Source organism: Trichechus manatus, unplaced genomic scaffold, assembly GCF_000243295.1.
Source record: "Trichechus manatus latirostris isolate Lorelei unplaced genomic scaffold, TriManLat1.0 scaffold00130, whole genome shotgun sequence".
Taxonomy (NCBI): domain Eukaryota; kingdom Metazoa; phylum Chordata; class Mammalia; order Sirenia; family Trichechidae; genus Trichechus; species Trichechus manatus.
Window position 1 is genome coordinate 698,808 of NW_004444066.1, and position 23,578 is coordinate 722,385.

The 23,578-nt window shown below is 52.6% G+C and overlaps 1 protein-coding gene across 1 annotated transcript in view; it reads right to left on the reverse strand.

Moving 5' to 3' along the window:
• Window positions 1-1,231: 1,231 nt before the first annotated feature.
• TCOF1 (treacle ribosome biogenesis factor 1) overlaps window positions 1,232-23,578 on the reverse strand; it is a 40,262-nt gene continuing 17,915 nt past the window's right edge. Inside the window, exons 14-24 of the mRNA XM_023739147.1 lie at window positions 20,396-20,536; window positions 20,017-20,205; window positions 19,608-19,814; window positions 17,526-17,651; window positions 8,839-8,949; window positions 8,171-8,408; window positions 7,838-7,917; window positions 7,101-7,281; window positions 4,581-5,132; window positions 2,883-2,980; window positions 1,232-2,136 (exon numbers count right to left, since the gene is read on the reverse strand). Of these exons, the coding sequence (XP_023594915.1) occupies window positions 2,098-2,136; window positions 2,883-2,980; window positions 4,581-5,132; window positions 7,101-7,281; window positions 7,838-7,917; window positions 8,171-8,408; window positions 8,839-8,949; window positions 17,526-17,651; window positions 19,608-19,814; window positions 20,017-20,205; window positions 20,396-20,536 (1,962 nt within the window). The 3' untranslated portion in view covers window positions 1,232-2,097. The remainder of the gene's footprint in view (window positions 2,137-2,882; window positions 2,981-4,580; window positions 5,133-7,100; window positions 7,282-7,837; window positions 7,918-8,170; window positions 8,409-8,838; window positions 8,950-17,525; window positions 17,652-19,607; window positions 19,815-20,016; window positions 20,206-20,395; window positions 20,537-23,578) is intronic.

Here is a 23,578-nt window from a genome sequence, read left to right on the forward strand (position 1 = left end):
CCGTTTTTAATTTAAAGACTTGCTGTGAGTCAACAGAGCCCACTCAGGACCCCACTCTGCAGCCCACGTCCTAGACCGGTACACTCACAGGAGAGAGGAAAGGAAGGGTCTTGCCCAAGGGTTCTGAGTTAAGGGTTCAGCTGGATGCCAGCCTGGGTCTCCACCTCCAGCCCAGTGCTTTCTTTTCCTCCACTGCCTCCTGCTGTATCCAGCAGGAGGCCAAGGCCTCAGAGAGAAAGCTCCAAGCCTTCTTGTGCTCCACACTGTTCTGGACCTAAGCGCTATCCCAGGGAAGCGGCCTTTGGATCTCTGGGTTGGAGCAGTGGGAGACAGCTTTTCCCTCCCTCAGTCCACACCCAGACCATCACCACATCCTGAACACATAACCCCCCTAGATGTCTTCTGACTTCATCCACATTTTGCCTTCACCACCACAGAACCTTCCTTACCTGGATGTGAGGGTAACTCATGCTTAACTGGTTTTCCTGCTTCTACTGGGTCTGCTCACAGCTATTCCCCACCATGTACATACCCCAAGACACCCTGCACACATGACAATGTCACTTCCTCTGCTCCCAGCTCAAGTCCTAACTCCAAAAGGTAGCTCATAAGGCCCCCTTCCATTTCTGTGCATGACCGACTCTAGCGCCTGGAAACCAACCCCGATCATCCTTAAGCTCTCCCTTAGCTTAGATGCCACCTCCTCCAGGAAGCCCTCCCCACCCAATTCTGTGCTGCCCCAGCTCCCAGGGTACTTTGCTGTGTCTCTACGGCACAGATTGCTTCCTCCAGCACCGTGTACCCCGCCCACCCCAGTATCCCAGAGCCTCGACAGTCGAGAGTGAATTCTGGATGTCAGTTCGTTCACCTCTAAGTGTCAGCCAGACTCTCCTTGCCAAGAATAAATCAACTGCACGAGCATTTGCCCCAGATGCACTGGAACTTGTATCTTTCCTTCAAACCTTTTATTTTTTGAGTTGTTAAAAAAAAAAAAACAAAACTGGGAGAAACTGACAAAAGGAGGATAAAGCCTCAGCATCAGCTGGAGACCAAGTGGCATGGGCCAAGCCACATGCTGGGCCTCCTGGGTCCTGCAGGGCAAAGTGGTGGGAGGTCCAGCGGCCTTCGGGCATGTTGGGCCTGAGCGGGGAGGGGCAGGTCAGTTAAAAAAATATATATATACTGTACACATCTCTATGAGCGTCCTGTGTCTGGAGAGATGTCTTGTGCACTTGGGGAGGGCGGGGGTGAGGGGAGGCCCCAGGCGCTGGCTCACTTCCTCCTGGGCCAGCTTCTCTGCAGGGCTCACCGGCCCGGCCAGCACACTGGGCTGCGGGCAGTCCTGGTTTCTTCTGGGGACGGAGGGGAAGTTAAAATTCAGTTCCAACCCATGGTGGGTAGAGGCCAGAGGCGTGGGAATGGTCACCACTTGGCTAAGAAGTTCCTGGGGAGAGGAAGCATATCCGGACGTAAGATTTCCTGAATTCTCTCTCCACGAAGTAGAACAAACTCAAACCAGAAGCTGGCGTCTCAGACGCAGAGGGGCGTCCACTAACCACAGTGACATTTATCAGCACTTCCCGTGTCCTGGGAATTGGGCTAAGTGCTTAACTTCATTTAATTCTCACCTCCATCGTAGCAGGGAAGTTCTGTGTTACCGCCATTTCCAGACAAGCAGATGGAGGCTTAGAGAGGTTGGGTGACTCACTCAGACAGTTAACCCTTTCCTACCACCCAGCAGAACTGTTCCTCTATGGGGAAGCACAGATTAATTGGGATGGCTTGTCTCGAGCAAACCATCTTCCTTCCCAGGAGGAAAGCGTCAAAGTTACAGATCATAAGGAAAAGGAACTGGACATGTAGTGAGGGTGAGAACAAGCTGCGTCCGACCTCAAGCCTCCTGTTCATCCATAAACAGGCACCCCTCCAGCGCCCACCACTCAGGGCACGCACAGCAGCTGCACCAGGAGTGCTCGCTATCAGCATCTCCATCACTTTTCTGGATCCTTCTGATTCTGCTGCCCTCCCACCCCACCCGGGGTGCAGATGGTTGGTGAGGGCTTCCCGGGCCAGGATGTACCTGCCACTCTGTGCCCCTCAGACGGTCTGCTCTGCTGTCGGCTCTGCTGTCTTCTTCTGTAGGGGGAGAAAGGCGAGAGGCTCTTGTAACTGAAACCTCTCCCTACCCACTGCTGCCCCCACCCGTGGACATGGTGGTTCCCTACTGAGGATTCGTGGCTCCCCTAGAACAGACACTGGGTATGGAGGGATCCCTGAGGGCAGAACTCCACACTGTGCCCTCAAGAAAGAAACCCAGGGCTTTGTAGCAGCAGGATGTTCAGCTTTCCTAAACTCAGCTGAGGCCCCTGCTGGCCACAGCAAGGACACATCTGAGTATAAGGTGCTGAGGCCCAGACTGTAAGGACAGCCTTGTTCTGGTGGTCAGCCTTGACATCGTTAAGCAGAGGATGTGTTTTTTGGTGGAGATGCCCTACCAGCTGGGCAGACACATCCTCAGTAATGTTTCCTCACCTGGAAACCTGCAATGGCCTACCTGCTCTCCCTCTGCCTGCCCTTCCTTCTTTCACCAGCAATCCCTAAGAACATCTTTCTACCTCAGACAGGATGGGGTCACTCCATAGCCCACCATACGCAAGACCTGGGCCTCCTCGGGGCGGGGTGGGGGGGCATGCCCTCTCGGCTCTTCCTTCATGTGTCCCGCTCACAAGCCCCATTTTGTACCCCGAGAATGGAAGGGGGGCCTTCTTGTCCCATGCCCAGGACTCAGCCTGACACGTGTGGGATGGAGCTGACAACATTCACCCTGGGGACTGGGTTTGGGCCCCCTGTCTGGCTTGAGACCCCTCAGGAAGTCACTCTACCTTTTTTTTCTTTTTCTTCTGGGATGGTGAGTCAGGGTCTTTGGTTGAGGCCTTTTTTGTTTTCTTCTTCTTTTCCTTTTTTTCCTTGTCTTTTTTTTCTGAGGGAAGAAAGAAAGAGTAACCTTCCTGAACGGCAGGTGTTACTCTTTAGTAGGGTCACTGTTGGGAGACACACAGGGGCGGGGCTCCAGGGACCCAGAACTCACTCCTGTTGCTGGGTCTCCAACTCCCCCCACCACCCATGGCGAGCCACCAAACACAGGCCTGCGGGTGGGCCTTTGTGACCACCCATCCTGGCCTGCAAGCTGCCTCAAGACTCCTGTTCCATCCGCAGACCACCTGGACTATTTTTCCTTCAGTTAACTCATTTTTAAAAGCATCTAAAAAAATCCATTGCTGCCAAGTCGACTCCGACCCATAGTGACCCTATAGGACAGAGTAGAACTGCCCCACAGGGTTTCCAAGGAGCGCCTAGAGGATTTGAACTGCTGACCTCTTGGTTGGTAGCTGTAGCTCTTAACCACTACGCCACCAGGGTTTCCTAAAAGCATCTACACACCTATTATAAAGGACGCTTTTTATCCTGCTGTAAATGGAAACCCAGTGTAACCAGACAAATCGCTCTGGGTAGTAGCCTGCATGCCCTGCTCTGTGGGCGAGCCTGCACTGGCTCTGGAGGGAGCTGGTTCTTTAGGCATCTATCAGGTCTCATTCACCTCGGTCCCAACACGCAGGGAGGTGCCTGACACGACTGCCTGAGTCTGAATCTGGCTCCACCTGTTACAAACTCCATGACCCTGAGCCTCAGTTTTCTGTCTGTAAAATGGGAATGAACAGCACCTACTGCACAGGGCTGGTATAAGGGTGAAATGAGGGCCTACTGTATGCAGAATGCAGCACAGAGCTCCTTAAGGGGCAGCTATGATGAACGTGAGGCCAGTGGTAGTTCAGTGGTAGAATTCTATCCTGCCACATGGAAGACTAAGTTCAATTCCTGGCCAAGGCACCACATGTGGTGTATTACTATGATGCTGAACTGGTTTCTGCAAAGCTTCCAGGCTAAAATGGACTAGGAAGAAAGGCCTGGCAATCTACATCTGAAAATCAGCCAACGGAAATCCTCTGGATCACAATGGTCTGATCAGCAACTAATCATGAGGATGGCACAGGGCTGGGCAGTGTTTTGGTCCGTTGTGCATGGGGTCTCCATGAGTTAGGGGCCGACATGAGGGCAGCGAACAACGTGACAATGGTGGGGAAATGGATGCCTACAGAGGATGGGGCTGGGGTGAACACCAGGTCCTCTGGTTCCCTGGCCATTCAGTACCCAGGAAGCCAGCTGGAGAAAGGTCTCCTACAAGATCTGCTGACTTGGGTTGGGGGGAAGAAGCCATTGTTCCCTGTCCCTGCTAAGGCTGGACCCTGAGCTCAGACCCCTGAGAGGCCCAAAGCTAAGAGCGTGTGGTTCTGGCCACCCAAAGTGAGCACCAGCACCTGGCCCGGGTCTCCAGAATCCAGTTCTCATTTTGCTGCTATCTGCCCCCATGGTCCTGGGCAAACCAGTTCCAGCTTCTCCCTTCTACACAGGAGGGGTAAGATTAGGTACTGGCCAAGGGTCCCTCCCGCCCCAGCGTGACACCCACCACCCCTCAGCGTGCGCATGGGGAAACCAGCTCTGGGCCGCAGCCAGTCACTTACTCTTGTCGGATTTCTTCTCTTTCTTGCTCTTTGGGTTGCTTTGGTCTCCACCGTCCACCTTCACCACTCCCAGACCCCCTTCTGGCTTCTCACCGGCCTCTCGGGAGCCAGGAGACCCCTTCCCCTTCTTCTCTTTGATGTCACCACTCGCTTTGTCTCTCTTTGATTTTCCCTTGGGAGCCTTGGGGGCCTTCTCTAGGGAAGGAGCAACCTCCCCACCACCCTCGGCCGCCAGCTTCTTTTTCTTCTTGCTCTTAGGGGTCTCAGCAGCGGGCTGGTCTCCTGACAGCTTCCGCTTGAGGCCCACCCGGGCCTTCTTGCTGCTCTCCTTGGCGGCATCTGCAGCCTTCTTCCTCTCCTGCTCCAGTAGTTCCGCCAGGACCTTTGCCACTGAGACCTGCACCTGGGCCTCACTCAGGGGCCAGGGCTCACTCAGGAGGCGCTGGGCGATGTCGCTCTGCAGAGCCAGCGGTGAAGCTTGGGGGCTCACGGCCCCCTTCTTAGGCTTCCGAGGCTTTCGAGGCTTGGTGCCTGAGGTGGCCTCTCTTTTGCCTGTGGAGAGAGGACTCAGGGTCACAGATCTGGGGGGCAGATCTCTCATGGTATGTGAGAGCCAAGGGGGTCTGAGGACGGAATCCACCTGCTCGTACGCAGTACAGATGGGGAAAGCGAGGCCCGGTGGTCACTCTGCTCACACCTTTCTACTCATGTCACGTCCCAACGTCATTTCTAATTCAGAGCTCTTTTCTTTGTCTCCTTACACTAAACTCCACTCAAGTTGGGGTTGGAGATGGAAAATAACTCCAGAATGCTAACAAAATGGCCTGAGATCTGTCAGCAAAAGGCTGACGGGAGGGAGAAGGCACCATCTAGACAGGAGTCCTGAGCTGGGAGGGAAGGAGTCCTGGGTTCACCAACAACTTGCAATGTGACTCTGACCAGGACCTGGCTCCTACCAGGGCCTCAGGTTCACCGTCTGTAAAACGAGGGGTTGGATGAATAGCAGGTCTTCCTATTACAAATCCTAGATTTTTAATAGAAGTGAAGGCCCCGCAGACACTCAGCTCACGTTCCCCTGCACACGGCGTGCCCGTGGCCCCTGCTGGCCCAGGCTCCGGGTGGCTTTGGGGGGCTGCGAGTAAGGCGCTCACGCATGTGGCACTGACTGAGCAGGCTGGCTGCCTGCCAGAGCGACTTCTGGTGCGGCCTTTGTTTAGAATTTTCCACGCCTCTGCGCTCCTTTGATAATTGTGTGCTGACTACATGTGTAAAAAAAACCTTACACAGCCCCCTCTAAAATGTCTCCCTGTTGCACCCGCCCCTGACAGAGAGAAGAGACCTAGGGGAGTCAGTGAGCGGTGACTCCTCTCCTGAGCCGGCACCAGGCAGGCTGCCGTAGAGGCGCATGGGTGGGCTGGGACTGCGGTTAGTGTCCGATGCCACCTATTCCTAGGTGACTCGGGAGACTCTCGTCCATACTGGGCCTTCCATATGCTGGGCTCTGGAAGATGGGCTAGTGGTGTGGCCCTGGAGTGTCCACCCTGAGGAGCCCAGCGGGGGACTCTTCCATGTCACAAGGCTGGGGGCTGCTCCCTGCAGTGTACAATGGGCCCCAGACAGTGCCCCCAGCCCCAGTGTGGGGTCTCTGGCTCCAGAGCTGTGGTGGGCTTGGTGAGGTGGGCTGGGCAGGCCAAGCCGAGGGGTTCTGGGAGCCTGTTCCTGCAGATACGGCCCAATTCAGTCCTTTGGTGATTCTTTGCAAGGACAGGAGCTGGCTAGAGAGGGAAACTGAGGAGGGCAAGGCCCACCTGGTAACCCCTTCCCCCACTGCCTATCTCTGTGCTTCTTGCCTATAAATACCCTAGACCACCAAGGCTGGGGAACCCTGAGAGCTGTCCTGGGGTGCCCAGCTGAGGAGTTGTCCCCTTAGCTCTGACAGGCTCAGGGATGGCTGAAGTCCTGGGCGGGGTGACCCGCAATCTTGAACAGCCTCCCGTGCACTCTGGTCTGCATCCTAACCCCGGTGCTTCTACTGTCCGTGTGCACCACGCCTTGACACAGACTGGGCAGGTCAACCCTGCCTTGTATGGTTACGACGCATTAGGCCCAGGGGGCCAGGCCATGGCTCTGGGATCTTCTCCAGGTGTTGGAGACTCCTCCAAACATGGCTCCCAGACTTGTCTGAGCTACCCTCTAAGTCCCTACACCCCACACCAAGAGCCCAGATCAACCACCATCTGGGAAGAAATGCCAATATGGACAGTTCAGAGAGCCAAGGCCTCCTCCATAAGCCAAAGGGTGCTGCCTCTGCTAATGCAGGGGTCATCAGCATCCTCCAGGGCTGTCCCAGACCACAGAGTCACGCTCCTGGGGGTGGGCCCCACATACACATTGATGAGCACCTCAGGTCTGATAACAGGAGCACAAGGCCCCACTCAGCAAGGCCCTGGTGGCAAACAGGACCATGTTGGGAATGTCCCTCTGTGTCCTGCTATGTCCCTCCTGCAGTCCTTGACTCACCTGTTTTAGCAGACGTGGTGGCAACTGCTTGTTGGGGTTCTGCCTCCAGCTTGCCATCCAGGGCATCTTTGGTGGCCGGAGGAGAGGATACTGAGGGTTTGGGGTCTGGCCTGGGAGTGGCCTTTGAAGCCTTGGAACTGGCCGGGGTCAACCGAGTGGTCACATAACCTGAGAGGAGAGACTGAAGAAGCCCAATGTGAAAGAGGTCCGGACCCTGCCCCACCCAGCCCCTGAGCATGTGGTCTGCTGTGCGGAAGACTGTTGGGGCAGAGCGGATGGGCACGGAGGCCCAGGGAGGCCCAGGCTTACCAGCCCACACATCAGCCCTTTGGGGTTATCTCCTACACTCTTTCAGTTAATACACATTTTAGACAGACACATTTAATACAGATGGAAAATCACTAGCACTTGCTATGTACAGATGGTAATCTTAAAAGAAATCCCATTTGTTAAAATAAAATAAAAAGAATGCTTTTGTTTGGGTGTTACCTAAACCAAGTTCAGCCTTGTGTACAGACTGAAGTGGGGCCACACCTGGGGAACCAGGATAACTCTGGTGCCTCGCAGACAGGATCTTGCCCATCAGGAACCCATACCCAGAGCCCTTGGGAAAAGAACGGGCCCAGACCACTGACCTGGGGATGGCCTCAGCCTGAGACCACACTGGGTGGACAGAGCCTGGCCTGGGGCTCTGGGCCCAAGACCCCGAGGTGGCCAGTCCTCCCCCTTGCGGTTACCTGGGAAGGCTCCACGACCTCATCCTCACTGGACTCTGTGGTTTCTTCCACCAAGGTCTCCTTCCCGGTGGGAACTGGACCTACTGGAGAAGCACAGGCATTCTGCTGGGAGTCCAAGGTGGACTCTGCCCCCTCTGTATATGCCTCACCCTCCTGCCCAAGACTTCAGCTGTTCCCTCACGGGGCTGTACAGGTAAGGAAACCGAGGCCCAGTGTGGGATGACTGGGCCAAGGTCTCAGAGCAAGTCAAGGTAAAAGAGCTGAGGCTGGAGCCCAGGGCCACCTGTCAGCCCCTTCCAGGCCCACTTTAGCCTTCCCTCCTGGCCCCCTCACCTGGCCTGTGTGCCGACTTGGCCCTCTGGGCACCCTCAACATCCTGCTCACTCCCTGAGGAGCTGTCACTGCTGTCCTCTGAAGTCCCAGAGGCTTTGGCTTTGGGGCGTCTCGAGGGAGTGGCTGCAGCTGGCTGGGCCTCGGGAAGCTTAGGGTTTCTGAGCTTGTTGGTTCCTCTGGCTTGGACCGGGCTGCTCTGGGGACTCAGCCCAGGGGGCTTTCCTAGAGCACTGCCAACCTAATTTGGTACAAGGAGAAAGAATGGAAGAAAAACATCAGGGGAAAGAAGAGCTGGTGCTTACTGAACACTTCAGGCACTGTGTTAGGCCCTTCACACACAGCCTCATTTGGTCCCTTTCACAACTCTCTAAAATGCATGCTGTTATTCCTTCTTACAGATTGGGTATCTGAGACCCAGAGAGGTCAACGTGTGTGCCGAGGTCATAGGGCAGGTGAATGGTGGCGCTGGGATGAAGCCCGTGCCTGTGCTCTCCCTCACACACTGTGGATTTTAATCATGTACTCCTCCAGGGTGGGCCCAGAAATGACCATAGCCTTGCCTCTGGGAGCAGAGCTGGTGGTCTTGGTCCCCTGCTCCCCTATTCCTGATCTGCTTCCCCAGCCACGGACCTGACTTGTCTGTGAAACTGCCTGCTCCCCAAGCTCACCCCACTTGAAGTCTGGGTCCTGGCAGTGGGAGACTGGGCCTCATTGGCCTTCTGGGCGAGGACCTTCAGTGCAGCCTGGGTCAGTGGGAGGGAAGCTGGGTTCTTCGTCACCTATGAACAGCAAGAGGCAACCCTGAGACTCCCGGGTTCTGGGGATGCCATCTGTGCCACACCCTGGTCAGATCCTGCCTGGCTGGGGTGGGAGGGGACCCAGGCAGGAAAAGCCACTGGGCTGGGGCAGGGGGCTGCGAGGTAGGCAAAGGGGAAATGTCACCACCTGGGTGGAAACTGGGTGCCGGGCTCCAGGTTATGAGTTAATCATGTTCCTCCTCAAAGGGTGTAAAGGCAACCGGCAGCCCAGGGGAGGGAATCAGCTCAGCACACCCCACCGCTCAATCTGTGCCTCCATTAGGGACAAGCTTCTAGCCTGGTGGCTGCAACGCCCTCCTAAAGTCTCCCTGTTGCCACTCCTGCTTTCTACACCCACCAGCAGCCAGAGAGAGAACTTAAACATGAAACTGGGCATGACTAAGCCTTGCCAAAAACCTCCAGGCCTCCCACTGCCCTTCAGGCCAGGCCTGCGTGCTGTGGCCCCTAGCCCCCTGCTACTTCACCCCAGCTCTTGGTCCCTTTGCCCCTTTGTGCTGCCGGTTCTCAGGCTTGCCTGGCATGCCTCTAGCTTGTCCTGTGGCCAGCTGCCTCTCCTGCTTCCATGTCACCTCCTCAGGGAGGCCCATCCTTTCTAAAGCACCCTACAGGGACTACCGTGGTGCCTTATTAACAGGATCTTGCCTACCAGGAACCCTTGCCCAGGGCCACTGAGAAAAGAAAGGGCCCGAAATCCTGACCTGGGGAATGGCCACCAAGTGGATGGAGCCTGGCCTGGGGTCACCTCATTATTCGCTATCTGTTTCCTTCAAAGCACTTACCACAGTTGGCAAGTACTGTATGTTTTTTTGGTTTTCTTGTTAAATGGCTACCTCCTCGCTCATCCTTAACAAGGACAGGGACCCAGCCTGCCTTCTGCTGGCACCAAGCAGAGTCTCAGCACTACCTGTTGGGTGAAGGGCCCGATGGATGCAGGTTTCTGGGGCAGTGACCATGGCCTGGCCACCCTCCCAGCACCCACGCTTAGCTCATGGGAGCCCAGCAAATGGGTGGTGCACCAGCCCCTCTGAGCTAGAGGTGCCTGACTCCCCCTACAGCCGCCCAGCTCTCTCCTGGACGCTCAAAAGCCGGCGGGGTTTTGGGGTGGGGGGAAGGCGGTGCACTTCTCCCTTTCAGTGGGACAGAAAACAGACATGATTTGACCAGAAGAGTACAACCCTCTCTGGGGAGGCTGTTTTATCATCTGAACAATGAGCTGTTATCCTACCTTGCCCAGCTTTTAGATTCAGACAAGGATCAAATAAATATGCACTGAAAATGGTGATGGCTGGAAAGAATGCTAAGTCACTATCATGAATAACCAAAAGGACACCTTTTGTTGGGGCATTTCAAAACCAAGAGGGAGGAAAACTACATCAGAGCCCAACCACGCTGGGAAACCGATGGGAGAGTCAAGGATGCCGTGTTCCCTATTACTCTCCCTGACAACTTGAGCAGAAGGGAGCATGGCATCAGGTGGCTACCTCTGGGTGGGTGGTAGACAGCGTGCCGCACATAAGGCTGGGCAGAGCGGGGAGCCCCCGCGGCCCTCACAGCCTTGCCCTGCCCCCGGGTACCTGAGTGGCTGGCGCCTTCTGCTGCTCGCCTTCTGCCACTCTTCTGGATTCCTCGCTGCTGCTGGCTACCACGTTGGTTCTAATGACTGAAATGGGGTGGGAAGGGGACATGTCAGGGCACAGAAGCCCCAGGGCCTCCTCAGCAGCTGTAATATCCATTTCAGCCCTTCCTGGGGCCTGGCACTGGGCTCAACACTTACGCAGGTGAAACTTGTTTAATCCCCATGCCCAAGCTTTCCTGACAGTTATCATCATCTCCATTTTACAGATGAGGAAACCAAGGTGCAGGGCGATTCAACAGCTGCTGGGGCTGTGACCCAGGCTTTCTCCTCACCCCTCCCTATACTTTAATCAGTCCCTCAGGAGAATCATCATGGCCATGTGCAAAGGCTCAGGTATGGATGTTCATTGCAGCACTGTCTATAACAGCAAAGAACACCCCTCAGCTGCCTCCAATAAGGTACTGGTTAAATAAACTAAGGTCCACCCAAAGCTCACTACCACCCTGACAGCCCACTTCACGTTCAGTCGGCTGTTAGAAAGCTCCTCCTTAGACTGTGCAAAAACCTGGTTCCTGTAGCTTCCATCTACTTTGTAGCCAGGAGAAACCACACTGTAAGTAAAGATGTCATGACCAAAAGAACAACGTTCACAACACAGCAAGTGAAGATCACAGAACACTATGACGTGTGATCTCACTGTAAAAACACCTTAGGTTTCTGTAAAGTTAAACCGTTCTAAGATGCTAATAGTAATTATTCTAGGTGGTAGGATTACAGGTGATATTCTGTGTGTGTGTGTGTGTGTGCAAATACGTATTTCTTAATGGTCCTACCAAGATCAAGTAGTATTTCCTCATAAAAACCATAATAATAACAATAATAGTAACAACCGTTTTTCTGCTACCACTGGTAAAATCACTGGTTCTCAGAAGCTGAAGAAAGCCCAGATCTGGTCTTGTCTCCCACTGATACATGTAATCCTCTCCTATGATATCTCTGCTTAGGGACTAACTAACCGCCTTTACATGCCACAGTGACGGGAAGGTCACTACCACCCTGACAGCCCACTTCGTGTTCAGTCAGTTGTTAGAAAGCTCTTCCTTAGACTGTGCAAAAACCTGGTGCCTGTAGCTTCCAGCTACTGGTTGGGGTTCTACCCGAGAGCCTCCACAGAGAAATTCTGGGAAGCGTTTCTTCAGAGCTGTGCATCTGAGCCAGCCCTGCATCTGACAAAGTAGCACAGGCTGAGACCTGGCCTAAGCCCCTCCTGGCCAAAAACTTGCTGTGTGACTGGGGCCAGGCCCTCTCCCTCTGGGCCTCCGGCAGTGAAGCACCGCACTGTGGGCCGCCCTCACCAGGAGGAGTGGAGCACTGGGTAGCAGGGATCACATCCTCATCCTCGCTCTCGGAGGAGCTCCTGGCTGTGCTCTCCGAGGCCTGGGCCTTCCTTGGGGCGCTCACAGCCTGGGCTGGCACGGGGGTAGCAGCTGGGCCAGCCGGACTACGATTAGGGTCGACAAAAATCAGAGGGGGTTTAATCACCTTGAAAAACAAAAACAAAACACACCCCCGCAGTGATTAAAGGCTTGGCCAGGGAAGGGGAGGTGAGGGTGGGGGAAGGTTTTACAAGGCAAGGGGTCCAAAGAGCTCGGGGCAGCTGAACAAAGTCAAAGGCCATTCTAGCTGCCCAGGGCATTCCCAGCCCCCTCCCATGCCACCCACCTGCCAAGCCCCATTACAGCACTTCACAGCTCACAGGGGCCCATCTACCCTCACAGTGAACCCCTAAGATCAGCAGTACCAGCTCTGTTACACAGATGGGAAAACTGGAACTCCAGAGAGGAAGAGATTGGCCAAGCTCACACAGCCCAGTGGAAGTGGAGCCAGGGCCAGAACCCCAATTCAGGGCTCTTGCTTGTCTGCAGAGACAGACACCCTCTGGGCAGGCCTGCTTGGAGGAGTTTTTCGCCTTGACTGGTGGTAGTATAAGATTCACCCAGGGAGCTGTTACCAACCTGGCTGACCCACCCCAGAGTCTTTCTTTTTTAAAAAATAATATTTTATTGTGTTTTTGGTGAGTTTACACAGCAAATTAGGTTCTTCTTTGACAATTTCCATACAAACTGATCAATGACATTAGTTACGTTTTTCACATTGTGTTGTCCATATTCTCTTTAACTGTACTCTGGTTGTTCCATTTCTAGTACTCTAGTTTCCCTGCCCCCTTATCTTCTCATCTTTGCTTCGGATTAAATGTTGACCTCTTGGGCTCCTACAGATGTGTTTCAGTAAAGTACCGATCTAACGGGTAATATCCTTTATTTTGTGTGTCACTCTGCTTTTTGGTTAGAAGGTGATCTCAGGGGACAGTCTGGGCTCAAGGTTTAAAGAGTCTCAGGGTGACAGTCTCAGGGAGTCCTCTGGTCTCAGGTGGTCCAGTTAGTCTGGCCATTTTTAAGAATTTGAGTTTTGTTCTGCATTCTTCTCCCAGTCTAACCAGAATCATTTACTGTGGCCCCAGTCAGACAGGTCAGTGTTGGCAGCCATCTAGTTCTCACCCCAGAGATTCTCACGCAGCGTCCTGGGGTGAGGCCCAGGATGTTGCCCCCAGTGACAGATAAACTGCAGGGGACAGGGTGGGAAGCAAGAGATTAACAGACTTGAGAGACTAATAACCCAAGGCACTGTGTGGCCCTTACCTGGATCCCCATTTGAAAACATTAAGTATAAAAATTATCATCTAAGAAATGGGAACAAGGACTGGGTAGGTGATGTTAAGAAAGTACCGTCAAGTTTTTTTGGTGTGACCGTATTGTGGTTATGCTTCACAAAAAAAAAGTGGCACGTTCTCCTCATTTAGAACTGCACGACTGAAATCCTGGTGGATGCTGAGGACAGGCCTGGGACTGTCTTCAAAGTAATCCCGGGGGTGCCGGGGACTGAGCAGGGGGGTTTGGATGAAATGGGCCTGGTCACAGGTTGATAATTGTCGAGGCTGGTATGGTACATGGGGGATTGTTATATTATTCTGTCTTTGAGTACGTTTTCAATTTTCCAATAAAACATCAAAATAAAAAGCAGCAGCAGCAACTCCCTGGTATCCTGCAGGCCAGGCCGGTAGAAGCCGGCTCCAGTGATGTGCCCACTGCATAGTAGGGCCCCTTGGTGTTTCCTTTACGCTCACAGCCTCCTTCCAAAAAAGCCCAGCTAATGAGAGTCAGGGAAGTCTACTTTCCAGTCCCCAGCGTCAGATCTGGGAGTGAGTTTTGCTCCCTCTCTGGCCAGTGGGGAAAGGTGGGTCCAGAAAATAAGGGTGCTACCTGAGGTCAAGAGGGGCGGGGTCAGAAGTGGAACCCAAATCTCTGTCCTCTACATCGTCCTGCCCACCTTCTGCCTCCCTGCCCCCCAGGGTGCTGTGCCGACAGAGGTAAAGCAGAAGGGAAAGAAATGGTGCTGGCTTGAGGGCGGGAGCTCTGCTGGGCTTACGCCCTTCCTATCTCTGTCAAACCACCTCCCCCATGGCTGCTCTGATCTGCCACTTCCAGAGCCTTCCTTCCCGCATGATGAAAGAGAGAAGGATGGGAAGTGGGAGGAGGCTTACAGCTGAGGGAGGGGGGATCTATATATATGTGAGAAGACAGAGGAACAGATTGTCGGGGACCAAAGAGGCAACGAACCCACCGAGGCAAACAATAGCGTCTCGGGATGTTAAAAGCAGCTCAGCAGCAAATGCCTCCTCCTCCTAGCTCCACCTGCCCACGCCATTCCACCCTGGCCTCTGGGCTGTGAGAGGGGGGTGGTGCATGGGGCCTGCTGCAGAGGGGACCACCAAGGAATACTGTTGGGGGCAGGAGTGCAATGAGAGTCTGCAGAGCTAAGAAGGTAGGCTGTGCTGCCCAAGGAATGGGGAGATCCATTCTGATCCCACCTCTGCCACAACTTCACTGTGTGCTCACACCCCTGAGCTTAAGCCTCAGTTTCCCCCCTGCTGAATGGAGCACTGGTAATACCAGCCCGGTCTCACTCACTGGAGGGGTTCTGGTGCACTCTGGAAACTGCAAAGCACAGTACACACAAGGGTGCCAAAGGAAGACTTCCTTCGGGGGGGAAGTCAGAGAAAACCAGCCTGAGGCTGAAACACAGGCCCTGCTGTCAGAGCTTCGGGTCGAGTCTGAGAGAAGGAGGGGACCTGTAAGAAACTAAATTGGGGTGTGAAATTGGGGCCTAGCATGTTTGATCCTGGAAGAAGCTTGTGCCTCGGGCCTGGAGAGCTCACTTCTAGTCCTGGCTCTGACACCAGTCTGCTGGGAACCCTGGTGAGGCCACTTGTCCTATGGTGGGTGCTGGAGAAGGGTACTCATGGTAGCCTTCTCAAACCCTGGTGTACAAGGATACTGGGGGATACAGTCTCAGCCCTCTGGGGTGGGGCTGACCCAGGATATGTTAACCAGCCCCCAGGCAGTTGTGAGGGAGTCTCTTGGAGAAGTACTGCCCTTTGGGGCTCTATCACCTTGGGTGTCTTTGTCTGTGTCCCTGGCCTGTGGTCAGCAGCCCCCTCACCCCTACTCTGCCCACACTGGCTGGAATGAAGCAAGGTTGTGCTGAGCTCAGCTGGCCCAGTGGGTGGTTGGCGCATTGCCCCCGGGGTTGGTTCGGAAGCACTGGGCCCTGGAGACAGGGCGCGGTCCCTGGATTCTGAGGCTGCACTGCCCAGTGTTGTCCAGGCGATGGACGGTTTCACTGTTTCAGCCTCAGGCTGGTTTTCTCTGACCTCCCCCCAGAAGGAAGTCTTCCTTTGGCACCCTTGTGTGTACTGTGCTTTGCAGTTTCCAGAGTGCACCAGAAGCCCTCCAGTGAGTGAGGCCGGGCTGGTATTACCAGCTGGTATTCCCCCCTGCTGAATGGCCTGAGGTTTATGCTCCGCACTAACAGGGCTGAGCCACAGACGAACCTCCTAAGTGTCTCTCAGTGTAGGACAGTGGGCCCCATCCTGCAGGTGAGGAGACTGAGGCGCAGTGAGGGGGCCTGGGAACGGAGCCACAATCCCCTTCCCTGTCTCTCAGCCTGGGACTCTGCCCACCACCCTGGCATCGATGGGCTAATAATAAAAACAGGGAATGAAACTTGTCAACAGACAAGTGCTAAATAAATGCATAATAACCGTAATAATCATAATTAGCGAGCTGGGGATTAAGGAGCTAAAAATCCCCCAGCTAGGCGGAGGCTGCAGCGGCCCCAGGCTGAGTCCATCTTCCCTGAATCTTCCTGGGGGAATGCGCACACTGCCAATTTTCTTCTTCATTTTTAATAGGGACTCCAGAATCTTCAGGACTAACGTACCAATTAAACGGCTCAGTTTAAGCATGATGTTCATTTTAATTGTGTTAGTCCGCCCCCGCAGAGAAAGACGAAGCAGCCCCCTCCCTCCCAGCTGTTTAGATCCCACTCAGAGAGGGCGCCACAAAGAGGGCGAGGCCCAAGCCCCTGCTTGTGTTCTTTCTTGCCCAGGACACAAAGTCCCCGATGTCGGGGGACTGCTGGGTGGCGGGTCAGAGTGGTCTGCCTGGGTTCACACACCAGGTCTGCCCACCTGCTGGCTGTGTGATGCTGGGACAGTCCACTCAGCTTCTCTGAGCCTCACTCCCTCCTCCTTGGGATGAGAATAACAAAAAGACCTATCCTCATAGGGTCGTTGTGAGGATTAAACAGAACGGTGCAAGTACAGGGCTTAGCACAGTGACTGGCACACAGTAAGTGACCGACAGCATTAGCTATAGTTGTTCATTATTATTTTTGTAATCGGTGCTATTGAGAAGGAGCACTGGTGGTGCAATAGTAAAGCACTCGGCTGCTAACTGAAAGGTCAGTGGTTAGAACCCACCAGCAGCTTCACAGGAGAAAAGACCTGGCAATCTTCTCCCATAGAGATGATAGCCTAGGAAACCTTATGGGCAGTTCTACTCTGTCATGTAGGGTTGCTATGAGTTAGAATCGACTCAACGGCACACAACAACAACACTCTATTGAGAAGAGAAAGGCAATGAACGCCCCATCACTGGAAAGCTACAAGCAGCAGTTGTCCGCCCCCGAGAAATGAAGAATAAGGACATAACATGGGATATGTAAGAGGAGACAGTTAAAGGCCCCCACCAGCCTGGGTGGGCGGCAGGATACCAGCATCTTTGGTTAGGCCCTGGGAGGGGAACAGCACTCTAAGGAACCTGGCAGAAGATTCCAGGGGCCTGAGACTGAGGAGGACAAAGGGCAGTGCCGCCGCCGGGATGGCCTGAGGTTCACACAGAAGCCAGGGCCATACTAGCCTGGCTGACTTGGGCCTCTGGAGCTTTAAGCTCCTGATGCAGCAGGGCAAAGGGAAGGTGTGTCACAGGATCTTGAGCAAAGGTCTCAGGTGAGGCCCACAGAGTCCTGATGCACCCTGCAGAGAAGGCACCCAGTCCTAAACAGGGACACACAAGGAGCCAGGGACCAGTGTATGGGCCCTTTCGCAGCCTCTTACGCGTTATGAGAATTTGGGAAAACCACGCCAACTATTAGGGCCTTGATTCTTGTCGACTGGGACAATACTACCTGCTCTCCTGTTAAGAACAGGCCCCACGTATTGGGTAGGGGACTGTGCACAGCAAGAGAGAGGCACCATTATTCCCTGTTTTACAGCTGAAACAGCTGAGCCTCAGAATAGTCACAGTGTCTGACCAGGGACATGGAACTGGAGTGTTAGAGCCAGGATTTGACCCTATGCTGTCTGGCTCTGAAGCCTATGTGTTCAACTACGCTCTGCTCCCTACCTCACAGGGTTACTGTAAAGAGGAACGGCTTAAATACAGGAACGAGCTCTGGAAACTGTGAAGTGCTGTTTAAATGTAAGGAGCGAGGCGATGTTCTCCATGGTGGGTTGTTTGCCCTCACCCCTGAGAGGCCCGCTGACCCTGGCATGGCTTACCTGGCCTGATGGCAGCTCCTCCTCGCTGCTCTCCGAGGATCCCTCTGCCTTCTTCTCTGGGGATGCTGGGGCCAGGGTCTTGCTTCTGGCAGGTTTGCAGTTATCCTCCTTCCGAGGCGACAAGATCTGAACAAGCACATGGGGGTGTGGAGGACGTTAGCTGAGGGACCAGGAAGCCTGGGGCTCACTCCTAGGGGCCAGGGCAGGGAAATGCAGCCAGTGAGTATTGACCCTCACAGGCTCTGACTCTCCCTTCCTGCACCCAGAGGGCAGCTGCTGGCCTGGCATACCCCAGAGCCCCTGGAAACACAGGACTCCACCCCCACTATGCTCTCTCCAGAGCTGACTCTGAACTTGGAAGGGACGTATGACTCAGATGCAACTAGAACTTGAGGGCTGGAGCACCACTGGCCAGGGGTCTGAAGGAGAGGTGACAACAGCCTGGGACAAGGGTGCAGGAGTGAGCCAGTGGCCCAAGCACAGCTCACACCTGGTTGTGACACTCCTGGCTAACAGCACCCCAATGGCTGCCATCCTCTCCTGCCAGGCCAAGCATAAATGAGAGGGCTGGCTTGGTGAGAGGAGTCCCTGCGTGGTTCAAACTGTTAACATGCTCGGCTGCTAACTGAGAGGTTGAAGGTCTGAATCCACCCAGAGGCACCTCAAAGGAAAGGCCTGGCGATCTACTTCCGAAAAATCAGCCACTGAAAACCCTATGGAGCACAGTTCTACTTTGACACATATGGGGTCGCCATGAGTTGGTGTCAATTTGACAGCTACTGGTTTTTTGGTTTGGTTTATATGCTTTGGGGAAGATGACACCCTTCTTCCAGCCAATCACGGGAATGCCAAGCCCCTCCTCACTGACTGGCTCTGCAGGGGGAGCATATGCCCTAAGTCTGGCCAAGAAGACCTAAGTGGAAGTCGGCTGGGGGATTTCCTAGCTCTCTAGGAGCTACTGCAGCCCTCCTGTGACAATGAGGCTGGTAGAACATAAAGGGGGAAGAAATCCAGGTAACCAGTGATACTGAACTGCTGAACTAACCACCTTTACAGCCCTTTACGGGGTCGCTATGAGTTGGAACCGACTCGACAACACATAACAACAACAGCCACCCTACTCTGGGTGAGATAGTCAATCCCCTTATTATTCTAGCTCTTCTGAATTGGGCTTTCTCCCGCAGCCTAGGACATCCTGATACAGTAACCAATTTAAAACAGAAACCTAAGAGAGGATTGCATGTGGATTTCCAGCTCCTCTTAAGAAACTGAAGACCTGGCCACATCGAGGTGCATTTCCACAAGGTCATGATCACCTGCAGCTGACGGGGCTGTCCTTCTAGACGGGGCAAGGGCTCTTCAGTTTGCCCTAGTTGCCACTACTCCCTACTGTCTCTTCTGACACCAAGGCTGAATGTCAACTGCCATCTATCACCTCCACCTGGCTTATGTCAACTTTTTCCATTACATGCTTGAGCCCTACACGTACTGGAGTCTGTCACCCTGGACTTCTGCAGGACATAGCCACCATGCTGCCCTCTGCAAACAGAGGGAAAATGGTCCTGATCAAAGACGGCTTCTCATTCCTTCTCTTCCCATTCCCTAGAGTCATCTTCACAATTAGCCAGACGAGTTCTCCCTAGGGAGATGTACCTGCCCAGGTGAGGGATGTGACCTCCTCCACTTTCCCAGGGCCTCAGGTACTGTACCACAGACTGAGCCTGCCTGTCACTCTCTAACTGTGACATCTTTGGATTCTTGGTCTGGTTTGCCTTGGTGGGAGTTGCTGGCTTAGCTTTCCAGAGGGCTTGTGTGTCTGCTCGTGCTGTGGAGGCCTTGGTAGACATGGGAGTGCCCATGACACCTTTCATTAGGGAGGCTTTGGTTTGGGGGGTTTTCACAACAGTTTTTACCTAAGGATACATGGAGGACAGCAGCTGGGGGAAGAGATCCTGCAGTCAAAGCCTTAATCGGTGGTCTTCCTTTCCTACCTGGCCCTGATTGCAAGTTCTGACCAAGGAAGAGCAGGTGCAGGTGGCTGGGAGACCTGGCATGTGTAGCTGCTTCCTCATTAGGCCTCACCTGGGCAGGCATCACAGCTGCTGACGTCTCCTCCTCGCTGTCTGACTCCTCCTCGCTGCTGCTCTCTAAGTCCTCCTCCGGCTTCCCTGCCTGGATGGCTGCAGGCCCTGTCTTTCCAGGGGGAGCCGGGGGAGCCCCTTTCCCTGGGGACCCCTTGGTGGAGGCTGAGGCAGCTTTGACCTGGGAAGCCTTCCCTGAGGGCTTCACCTAGAGCGAGAGGGACAGAATCAGGGGAAGGAATTCAGAGGGTGGGTGTATGCGGAGACACAGGAGAACGATGGGGCAAAGGCAGTGAACTGTGGGCAGGAGCTGCAGCCTGAGGCACAACTGGGGCTCCTGGCACCAAAGTGGAAGCAGTCTGCCAGTAGGGAAGCCCAAGGCTGCCCTCCACCCTTCCCCTGGGCCTCACCTGAGCTGGCGCCTCCTCCTCACTGTCTGACTCCTCCTCACTGCTCTCTGAGTCCTCCTCCTGGGGCCTCCTGACTGCCCCCGTCTTGGCCTGGGCTGCTACAGCCACTGCCTTCCCCACAGCTGGCACAGACACCTGGCCCTGCAGCGAGATGACACTACTTTGGGGGGTTCTCACTGGCGGCTTTAGCTGAATTGCAAGGAGGTAACAGTGTCAGAGAAGAAGTGAACAGCATGGTTCCTTTGAGGTTAAGCTCCCACCCATGGCACAATTAGGGGGAGGTCCCTCCCACCTGTGTAGGACCCTTATCTGGGCTGGGGGCACTGCTCGGTTGTCTTCCTCTCTGCCCCAACTCTCTTGTGGCTTTGGCCCCACTTGCCTTGGCCGGGGATGCCAATTTGGCTTGAACACCTGCAGTGATCACTTTTCCAGAAGTTGATGCTGCTGACCCTTTGACTGAAGACACTCTGGGAGCAGCTGGTTTGGCTTTGGTCTGAGGAGCTTTCACTGAGGCCTTCACCTGGAAGGAGAAAAGGGGATTACAGAAGGAAGAAGGTGAGTGCCAGGAGAGCAGTTAGTTAAGAACACTGATTCTGGAGTCAGAATGCCTGACTTTGCATTCTGGATCCTCCATTTAATAGTGATGCGAGCCTAAGCAAGTCACTTGACCTCACTGGCCTGTTTCCTCCTCTGTAAAATGGGAATATAAGGCTCGCCTACAGTGTTATTGAGGAGTCCCTGGGTGGTGCAAACGATTAAGAGCTCAGCTCCTAACCGAATGGTTGGCAATTCAAATCCACCCAGGGGCGCCATGGAAGAAAGGACTGTTGATCTACTTCTGAAAAAATCAGCCATCGAAAACCCATCATAATGGAATGTAGCTCTACTCTGAGACACATGGGGTCGCCATGAGTCATTGTTTATCAAAAACATGCAGAAATCTGGGAATGCCACCAAATACATGAAAATTAACCCCTTCTAAATAATCAATGAGTCAAAGAATGAAAATGAAAATACAACATTTCAAAATTCATGGGATGAAGTTAACGCAGTCCTTAGAGGGAAAGTTACAGCTTTAAATATTTACCTTAGAAAAAGCTAAAACCAACAGTCAAAGATTCAACCTCAAGAAGCTAGAAAAAGAACAAACCAAACTCAAAATAAGGAAGAAATAACAAAGGTCAGAGTGGAAACCAATGAAATAGAAAACAGGAAAACAACAGAGAAAATCAATGAAATCAAAAGCCGGTTCTTTGACAAGAACAAAATTGATAAATCTTTAACTAGACTGACCAAGAAAAAGAAGACACAAATTACCAAAAGACAGGCAAGAACGAGGGACATCACTACAGACCTTATGGAAGTTAAAAGGATTGATTATAAGAGAATATTATGAACACCTTTATGCCAACAAATTAGACAACTTAGATGAAACATATTCCTAAAAAGACACATATTACAAAACTGACTCAAGAAGAAATAAAAATCTGAATAGACCAATATCAATTAAAGAATTTTATCAAGTAATTAAAAATCTTCCCCCACACAAAAAAAGGCCAGGCTTATATGGCTTCACTGGTGAATTTTATCAAACATTTAAGAAAGAAATAATACCAACCCTACACAAACTCTTTCAGAAACCAGAGGAATAGGGAATACTTCCCAAGTCATTTTATGAGGCCAGTTATCACCCAGATATCAAAGCCAGACAAAGACATCAAAAGAAAACTACATACCAATATTCCTTACAAACACAAATTTTTTTTAAACAAATGAGGAAATCAAATCCAGCAACAAATAAAAAGGGTATACACCATGACCACGGCGGTTTATTCCAAGAATAAAAGGTTGACTTAATACCTGAAAAATCAATGTCATCATATTAATCATCATTATATTAATAAAGGACAAAAATCATATGATCATCTTGATAGACACAGAAAAAGCATTTGACAAAATCCAACCCCCATTCATATGATAAGAACGCTCAACAAACTAGGAACAGAAGGGAACTTCCTCCACCTGATAAAGGCATCTATGAAAAGTTACAGCTAACATCACACTTAATGGTGAAAGACTGAATGCTTCCCACTTAAGATCAGAAACAAGGCAAGGATGTCACTGTCACCAATACCATTCAACACTGTACCAGAGGTTCTAGCCAGGACAGTAAGGCAAAAGAAAAATAAAAAGTAAGAGAGACCCAAAGGGGAAAGGAAAAGGTCAAACTGTCTTTTTATCACAGACAACATGATCTATATGCAGAAATTTCTAAGGAATCTACAAAGCCACTAGGACTAATGAGGAAGTTTAAGTCACAGGATGTACGATCAACACACAACACAAAGTCAGGCCCAGACGGCACTCCAACGTTCATTCAGTCATTCACCAAACACTAACTAAGCATCTCTCATGCCCTTCTCACACTAGGGCTATCTTCCTATGGTATTTATATCCTGAATAATCTCTCTCCTGACTCTCTGGCACACTAATCCTTAGTCTTTGCTACTTTTTAAAAATTCGCTTGCTTTGAACCTCAATTCCTAAATGATGGTTTACTTTGAGCTGGCTGGGTATCCCTGAGTAGATCACTGGCCCCATCTGACTTGCTTCTGACCCTGGCAATGCTGAGCACAGTGTGGGACCCAGTTAGTGGTTACAACCACACTGAGGATGAGGCCATGAAAGTATTATCTCATTTAATCCACATAATAACCCCACAACAGAAGCATAGTTACTATCCTTATTTTACAGATGAAGGCAAAGAAAAGAAGGTGGTCAACAAGACTCCTCCTATCAGTCCAGCCTGTTTTAGTAGAGGCTCTTCCAGCCTCTTGAAGCTAGGAAAGGCACCTCTTCTGAGGGGGCATCTGGCTAAAAAGCTAGGCCCCTAGAGAGGGATCAGCAGCTCTACTTTTCACCCTGAGAGAAAGTAAGGCCCAAACGCATAATCATCTCCCTGGCTAGAGGAAGTTTTGGCCAAGATACGGCAGAAGGAAGTGGGAAAGGCAAAGGCAGGCACCTGGGGGCACAGGCCCAACTTTGACCCTCACTGGCTGGCTGAGTTGGAGCAAGTTGCCAAACAACCCTCTGGGCTCTAATTTCCTCCCCCAGACACCAAAGCAAATGAATCATCCTCCTCATAGTACAGGTGGGAGACTCAGAGGGAAAGACAAATATTTAAATGCTCTGTAAAATGAAAATAAGCCTTGGGGTCTGGAACATGTCTATGGCTTAAAGAAAGGGAAGAGGAGCCTGTAGCGTCTCAGGAAGGGGCGCAGGCATAGTTTAAAACTTTAGTAGAGCAATACTAGGACCGTGGAGCACACGAGCCAACAGTGAGGGGGACAAAAAATTCCGCTAGAAATATGTGCTCTGGTACAGAAGAAAAATGACTAATTTCTGAGCGGTTACTGAAAAAAAAAAAAAAAAAAAAAAAAAGTGACAAAAAATAAACTGTGGGTGGGTGAGTGCAGAGAGGGAGCTATCCCCACCTCTCCCATCTCTTCCAGGCTGGGAGATCTGACTCTCGATTCTGTTCCACACTGGCCTGGCTCACCTC